The sequence below is a fragment of the Argopecten irradians genome, chromosome 14 (assembly GCF_041381155.1).
Source record: "Argopecten irradians isolate NY chromosome 14, Ai_NY, whole genome shotgun sequence".
Taxonomy (NCBI): Eukaryota; Metazoa; Mollusca; class Bivalvia; order Pectinida; family Pectinidae; genus Argopecten; species Argopecten irradians.
Window position 1 is genome coordinate 26745671 of NC_091147.1, and position 9030 is coordinate 26754700.

Below are 9030 nucleotides of genomic sequence, written 5' to 3' on the forward strand. Positions count from 1 at the left end.
AATGACACTTTAAATAATTGAGTAATTCTTTTATTAGGCGAGAAACCAACTTCAGTTGAAAACATCAGTGGTTCATTATTAGAATCAAATATGTAAATGTTTAGGAAAGCAAGCTTGAATAGTGACGTTTCATGGTAAGACTATATAATATGAAAATATAGATCTATATTCCCTTGTTACTCTCAGGAGGTCGGATGTTGAACTCATTTGGTCATGTGTAATAATTAAATGATAATTCAATAAATATTATGATATTGTCCTTACACAAATAGTCCAAACCTTATTATTGCAGTATGCATTGATGCATTATTTTTAGCAGCATTGATATTTTTACATTACGACAACAGTTTAGATTTCAGAGACGGTAGGCCCTAAACCTGTCGGACAATACCAAATAACCGCTCGCATTGTCATAATATGGATTACAAATGTGTGCTATTGTTACTCAGAAACAGTTAAATGATGTATGTATTGCATTGGAGATCGTATGTTTAACCTTTCATTCCATTAAATGTTTAAATTTATTTAAAATTGTATAGAAATAATAAATATATCTTAAGTTATTTTTCGTACATATTTCTATAAAATATGTCCCTCAGACAATTATTTGAGTGAAAAGAACACAATGATTAATGCTCACTGTTGACTTGGTGATACATCAAATATAATGATGCTTGAAATATCAAGTGTTTTATCAAAATGTATGCGTTTGATGGATAGCTGAGAAGGATGATACCATGATGAGAAGCCAAGTATCAGCTATTTGCTTGATTACATAAATAATAATTTTTTCGATGCAAATGTGATTTCTTACGACGATCGAAAATTATTTTTCCAATTGATATACTTAACAATCTCATTCTGAGTTACTTTTTATATAGTCACTCCGTCAGTACTGAGACAGTGAAGCGAAGGAAAGTAACTCTAATAGGGCAGTGCATAGTAAAGGGAATAACTCTTATATATGCCATAATGCAAGCTGCTGGCGGATTTAAAAAAAAGCATATATACCACCATAACAGTTGTAATTTGGGACGATATTCAATTATTTTTTTCAATCCGTGTGCTAATACCTCCAATTAAAGATTAAGTGTGTTTTGGTGGTCCATTGCCTTCTAAGGTTTGAAAATATTCATTTCTTGTTACATTATATAACGTCTCCTCTAAGCAGTCTAGTGCCAATGGTTCAAAGTCCAGATGCAATTTATTGACGAAGAGTTCCTTTCTATTAATCAACAAAGGTAGGTCCCCGACACCGTATACACACACTCGTCTAACGTATTTGCCATGACAAGGCTTCGCTGTACCCTCCCATGTCTTGAATCTAGTTATGTAGGGTGGGTCGGTAGAGTTCCCTTGATCGTCTGAAAATATTTGATACGACAATAAATTAAAATCGCCCAAAGTACTTAAAATACAAACCAGTATTCTCTCATACTTACAGGTGTGATACTGGCTAGTCTCGAACAATACACTCATGTCGTCTGAGGCTGTATTTCATGGCTACCATGCAATACAACCTTGTGACATCACAGCGTAAACAAAATTACTACTCTCGGTATATATGCAGGCTTTACTTAAAAGATGCAAACAACGGGATTTCCGTTGAAAATATCACGCACTTTTTCATGCATGGGGAATTGAATTTATATCAAAATGGTGGAAATCGTACAACTGCAATTAAATATCGAAGTATGAAAGTGACATACTTTTTCATATGTGGATATAAATGATAGGGGTATTCTTCCTGAGGGTCACAAAATGAACCCGAGGCTTGCTTCATATCCACTTATGAAAGACTCTTTATATTTCTACATTTCATCACGTTAAATCTAATTAAAATTCTATGTTCATTATCTACTCCGTAAACTCCGTGTTCATACGGGGTTTACGGAGTAGATAATGAACATAGAATTTTAATTAGATTGAATTGTGTTGGAATTATATTGACTTATTATATTATATAATTATTTACTCAATATAGAGAGAATTCAGAGCGCGTAATGGAATATTCAACACTTCCAACATTTTGTGACAAAACGCTTTATTGCACGAAAAAATGTTATTGTGAATTAAGATACTACACAAGAAATACGAATCTACCTAACATTGTAAGACTGATATTTGATGATGCAATTAGCAGTGGATAAGTTTTATTTTTTTTATCGCATGACTTAAATTATAAAATGATAAGAACAAACCTGTGTATGATCCCCCAATCTTTAGGTGCTTGTTGTAATGAAGAGAAACAAAAAACGTTTCATCAGGAACTTTTGTTTTGCTACACCACTTCAGAAACTTTTTCGCTGTTTTATTATGTAAAACATAATCGACAAACTCTCGGTTAACAGCGATCTGAAGATCTCCCTTCACTGGTATGATACCTGCAGGGGCTTTCCCTGCCTTCTCCCAGCGTGTTGCCCATCTATTCCTATGACACATGCAAGCAAAAAAAAGTTTTAGAATCGATTATGGAAACATCCATGCTAAAATATCGATATTATAATCAAATATTTGACACAACTTATCTGCACATATACATAACGATGACATAGAACACTTTAAATTAATAAACTGGTGTTTCCATGTTCACCTTATTCTTAAGGAATAAATTGAACATATTTTAATGTTATGGTTGTATGGAACAGATATCTTTTTTTTCTCAGTACAAATATTTTATCCCCCCAGCTGTGTATGATTTGTATATACATTTGTGGCATTGCAACAAATGTATATACACATCGGTAATTTGGTGAGAGCTGCCAGGGTTGGGGTGCCCTGGGGTCAACTCCCCGAACAATAAAGTCCTCGTACAGGAGGGCTCTCGCACAGCATACATCAATTTAAACAATAAATATAATTTTTTTAAAGCCATTATAGTTAAAGGAAAAAAAGGAAAAACTTTTTTAAGAAAATTACTTGTGTATTGACTTGTATATACAGTGGAACCTCCCAAAACCGAACCTTCTCAAAACCGATCACCTCTAGAAACCGAACATGAATGTCATGTACGGAATGAATTCCTCTTTATTAATAGTATATAAGACTTCCCAAAACCGATCCCTCCCAATTCCGAATACCGGACCAATTTTGAGATCGGAATAGTCAAATGTAACTTAAATACACTTCTGAAAACCGGCCTTACCTGAGCGACACCGATAGATTGCATTGAGGTCTGACCAATCGACCGTGAAATACACACGTACCTGTACCATAGTTGTTGCATGCCATGTCCTTGGGCATGTATGCAGATGTGAAGGCTATAGGTACACGGTAATTATACCCGAGATGGTGGTGTAATTATTTAATCATGCCTATTGTTTAGATATCTAACGAAAGTCTACCATGTGCACGCGGTTTGTTTACTGTAGGAAAACAAGCAGAGCTTGTAATAAAGAGAAAGTTTCGTATTCAAATCACACGTTTCTTTTTTATTTACATATGTAGTTGTCGGATAACGTAAATTATCTGTATGAAGAAGCCGAAGCCATGTATTGTTTTAGAAAATGACTATGTCATATAATGACCGGCATCGACTGATCATCGTGTAATTAGACCATATAATTTGATTCTTGACGTAACCGGAAGCGATCGGTCGTATGTACTGTAGCTATAGGTTGCAGACGAGAACATCCCCAAGAACATTCACGCAACTACATATGTAACTAACTAAACTACGTTTATAAGCGGTAACAAAGTCATGTTTGCTGTAATCCATTCCTTTTAAACGTATGATTCTCTCTTTTGTCACACATATCTTACTGCACTCTAATTAAACCGCGTCAAACCATATAAAAAACTATATGCAAACTATCCTTATAACTTTACAAAATAGATAATCTCTTCAAATTTACGAATTCATTAAGGAAATATATTCTTTCCCTATTAAATCATTACCCAATGCTATGTGTAATCAACCAATCAGACGTGACGTTTCGAACGGCAAAGTCATGTTAGCTTGAGTGTTTTAAGGTATAAGTATTTGTGCCAATGAACATGATCGGTACAAACCAAGACTAAATTTTGGACATTTGATAAGGACATTGTCATTCCAGTTCCACAATGGGTTTGGGGTATTATCATAGCATTTTTTTTTCTCCAGATACCATTTTTTCTTTTTGGATGATTTTTCGTTGCCAAGACATTGATTTTTTATGAAACAATAACCTACGATAAAGTCGTGTAGTTGATAGGAGGGGTATCACTATGAGACGTTTTACGGACACTTGGTGATAAGCAAAATATTTTGCATGAAGATACATTAGGGTCAGCTGATCATCGTATGCTATTCAGAATATCCTACTTTTTCTACGCTCATGTTAATTTCAGAGGTCAAAAGTCAAAGGTTCGAAATTCACATTTTCATTGTTTAAGTAATATTCAAATAAATATAAGAATAGAGATAGCACTTAACACTAACCCTAGCGTTATTGAATAGGTACGTGTAAGTGTAAGGTTAAGTGTAATTATAAAGTTGCAGATTTTGCCTGTAAATATTGGGTAAGTTCAGTTCAGAAAACTCATCAAAAATTCAAAATGAAGGTCACAGTGACCTAGTTAAGCTTTTATTCTCTTTTAGCATTAAAAACTTTAATGTTTTGCTGAAAACTATGATTTTTCAAAGATTTGATAGTTTGCAACTGATGTTTAGTACTGCGTAAGGATCTTGACATGACCTGCTTAAGAAGATTACATCATAGGGTCCTATTGGTTATAGGTCACGTGCATAAATTAGGTCATATTCGATGAATGGTATCATCATCTGTCCAATAAACATAAGCTGTTTTCCATTTTTTAAGTCGGATTTTAAATTATTTAGACTTGTTTTATTATCTTGATTTCAAGCAACACCTACACTTAAGTAGAAATTTAAAATCATGCCTGCTGCCCGACTGCATGATCGTAAAAGACGACTAAATTTGGAATGTTATTTCACAGATATTGAGATGAAATTATTTGATTTTTTTTTCAAGCATTTCAATGCTTTGGAATAATGTGTAGCACTTGATCTGTATTTTGTCACGATCTTCTTTAGATTATTACATCCTAGGGTCACATTTTCTGGGTCACATGTATAAATTAGGTCACATTCAATTAAAGTTATTGTCTGTCATCTAAGTATCTTCTGGATTTTCCCTGTTTAAAGCAAGTGTTTAAGCTATTTACGTTCGTTGTAAGAGAAAATATTAAGCAACACCTACATTGCAAGTATGATATTACAATTCTGCATGCTGCCTTAATGAATGATCGCCTTTCTCTATCATACAGTGGGACAACAGGCATAATCCTATAATCCTACCTTAGTGAAGGCGTTGCTTGAAATTAAGCTCATAAAAAATGTCTTAATAATTTAAAACCCTACTTTAAACATTGGAACACAGCATATCCTTAATACACAGATGATACCATTCCTTGAATATGACCTGATTTATGCACGTGACCTAATCAATTTGACCCTAGGATGTAATCATCTTAAGCAGGTCATGTCAAGATTCATGCAGTACTAAACATCAATTTCAAGCTATGAAGTCTTTGAAAAATTCTAGTTTTCAGCAAAAATATTAGAGTTTTTAATGCTAAAATGGCATTTATGCTTAACAAGGTCAATGTGACCTACTTTATGAACTTTTCATCAGTTTTCTGCACTGAACTTCACAAACCCAATATTTACAGGCAAAAAATGCAAAAAATGTTATCTCTATTCTAATATTTAATTAATTAGGACTTTAACAATGCAAATGTGAATTTTCACCCTTTGACCTCTGAAATTACCATCTGCGTAGAACAAAAATGGATATTCTGAACAGCATACAATATGCAGCTGACCCTAATGTATCTTCATGCAAAATATTTTGCTTGTCACAGTGTAGCCGTAAAACGGCCGAAAGTGATACATCTCCTTTGGCAAACATAGTGATTGAGTCATTATATTATTTCAATAAATATTATTTCACCATATTCAAAATTGATAAAGGATTGTTCGACCAATGATATACTTAACGATTTCTTAGGCAATGTAATAGTCAATGTCTTGTTTTGTTTTTTTTTGGTTTTTTTTTTCAAAGATGTCATCAAAATAAAATTTCAAAAGGTTGCGGCAATGATACTTACAAAACAGATTTGCGGATGTTGTTCTTCCCATTGAGATTTTTGAGGATTCCAACAATCTCCGCGTTGGTTTTAAGCGGGAACTCTTGTCCCGTGAGGTTTATGAAATATTTCCAGGATTTATATTTCCATAATTCATGCATACATATCAAGTCGGCTTCAAGTACAGACATGGTACCCCATCGAACGTCTAATGATTCTTTTGAAACGAAAACATTTTGAAAACAATTGGTGATTTCTGTTAACGTTTCCCGAAATTCTGGTTCACTTTTGTTGTCCAAGTGGACACAGTAAATGTTCTGGGGTCTATATATGGACCTTAATAGTCGTTCCACTTGTTCTACATCTTTGTATACCACCATACTGTAAGCAATGGGGAACTGCTCTTCTTCTAAAGTCAATGAACTTGTTATGTAATTTCTCCGACTTTTAAACAAACTACAGTTCTTTGCAAGATATGAATAGTAAAAAGAGGGAATACGTGTTGTTCTTTTGAACGATTGTGCAACCAACATCTCCTGCTTATTTCCAGACAGCAGTAAAGGACAACTGACTGCCATTGGAGTTCCTTTACCGAAAACAAACCCAGATATCACATTCTGATCGTAAAAGTTAAGGTTGGCAACTTGAGTATCAGGTAAAAACATATACCGGTGGGATATTGGTTTATAGTATGAAACCATTATGGTAAGTCCACACACAAGTACGAACGCTAGCACTAAATATTTGCGTTTAATACTTTGCGTAAACACATTACAAATCATGACTGTCACTGGATGCCTTGAATTAGTCGTGATAGTATTGTGTAAACTACTTCTGATCCCGCTTGGCAAATGATATCTGAATAGTTAAGATCTGAAGTCAGAAATCGGAGTTTGCTTTGAGATATAGTTCAGGGGCATGACGGGACACTGTTCGGTTAATGGGCTGAAATAAAAATGAATATATTAGAAAACAAGTATTGTTTTTTTAAACGTTTGATGTTATACAGTTAAATTTTGGGGTGTAGGGATGTAATAAGTTTCTGGTTTCCCGAGACTTTTCTATTTCCGAGGGAAACTAGAAACTTGCTATGTCACTCACCCCTGTACTTTAAATGTTTAAAATAGAAGCTGTAATTAGACTAAATTTTATATCTCTCATACGCTAAGCTTATATTCCTGTCGCGTAGGCCATGGTCATTAGAGATTGATATAATTTTACATTGTAATAGATCTACATAAACTTAGCTAAAACATTCAAATTATTTCGAGATGATCATTGTGATTCTCGGGGCATGTTCGTTTTGTTTTGGTTCTATTCAAACCGCAGGTTATAATTTGATTCCGCCATGATTTCTCCATTTCAACATTGTATACCACTAGGCATAATACTAAATTTATATAAATATATGCTATAATTGAAATTCCGAGACGTTAATCACTTACAGGTAAGCTAAAATGTACTTAACAACTGTACGTACATGTGCTAATAAAAGGTATAGTCCTCTGAACCCATTACATTTTTCACATACCTCTTATTTACAAGATAAACATGACGACGTGTCCGGTAGACTAAGTTTCCTATCGATATTACATCAACGGAGATGGCGTGGTCGAGAACTAGCCCGTCCAATTGTTACGTCGCATGCAACTGATGAGTTGATAGGAAACAAGTCCCGCCCACCTCGAATCTGACTGGTTAAACGGAAATAGCCGAGTAGAAACCTGAACACTGCCTACCATCACCCCTCGGTACATGACAGTAACCCTTGGTTTAAACTTTGATGTTATCATGATACTAGGCACTGTAAAACGGGTAGTACCGTTGAGCTATTGAATGTTCGTCATGGATGTATAAAACGACACGATATAGATCTGAAGACTTAATTCCTCATAGTCATAACTTTAACTTTGATTTTTTTTGTACGGAGGATAGACAAGTGTTAGCATGGTACATTGTATGTGTAGGCCTATTTTGAACGCATTGTTTCAAATAATTTGTTTTTTTTTCTCTGGAAACCTGTATGTGATCTCGTAATCAATTATTCGCTTAGAAGCTCCCATAACTGATTTCCAGTCAGGTATTCACGTGAGAGGAGTGACCCTTCACGTATAGTGACGTAACTATGGAATATGTAATTACCCAAACATTCCTGAGAAAAGCCCCCACAATTTGTTTACATTTAATTGTTAAATGTCCTACTTTCAACCGAGTACTGACAAGCACAGCATTGTCTGCGCCCCCTAACGGTCAGTTTTGAGATCAATAAATGACCGATAACGTCTTTAGTTTATTACGAATTAAAAACAAACCTGCCATCTGTGAAAAGGTGAAATAGAAATAATGTTTTTAAAACTGATTAAGATTACCATATGACGCAAAATCTTACCGAAGCTTGAACTAAATAGGCTATATCACAGTAACTTTCCTCGGTTGAAAATCAAATATGGCGCGTCGCTCCATTTCGAACCGCATCACCACTCAGCGATAAATAGTCGTTTCGCTTCTGTTATCTCCATTTCTTTGAAAGAAGATTATTGATATATGATCAAATATTCTCCATTCCGACAATGGACACGTCACCGATCCATATCTCATATAAATACATTCATTAAGGATTTAAATTGAAATGCCTTTTAAAAAGCTCCGATCAATAACCTATATCGGACAATAGATATGACTAGTGCATTGCATTTGCTTCGTACATTTAAATTAGAAAGGCTTCTGCTGACTGGTCACGTACGTACTACACGGTGATCACGTGAAGGGGTGGACTTACACTACGGTTAGTCACCGGCCGGCTCCGTTTTAATAGCTGTGTGCCTGTACATGTATATCAAATATTTATATAGGATTTCTAGTATTACCTCCTTACATGAATATATATACAAATGTATTATGCCAATAAATTAAATGTATTCCCTAAAGGAATATCAGAAT

At 34.5% G+C, this 9030-nt stretch overlaps 1 protein-coding gene across 2 annotated transcripts; it reads right to left on the minus strand.

Annotated features, from left to right (window-relative positions):
* Positions 1-14: 14 nt before the first annotated feature.
* On the minus strand, positions 15-8753 carry LOC138307543 (beta-1,3-galactosyl-O-glycosyl-glycoprotein beta-1,6-N-acetylglucosaminyltransferase-like). Of its 2 annotated transcripts, none has more exons than XM_069248345.1 (4): positions 8480-8753; positions 6112-7035; positions 2202-2431; positions 15-1364 (listed from the first exon to the last, which is right to left on the minus strand). In XM_069248345.1, exons 2-4 carry the CDS (start codon positions 6870-6872, stop codon positions 1087-1089), a joined length of 1269 nt encoding a protein of 422 aa, XP_069104446.1. In that variant the 5' UTR covers positions 6873-7035; positions 8480-8753; the 3' UTR covers positions 15-1086. The 2 variants fall into 2 exon arrangements, with proteins under 2 accessions (XP_069104446.1, XP_069104447.1); XM_069248346.1 differs by lacking the exon at positions 8480-8753 and adding an exon at positions 7622-8470.
* Between the last annotated feature and the right edge of the window lie 277 nt (positions 8754-9030).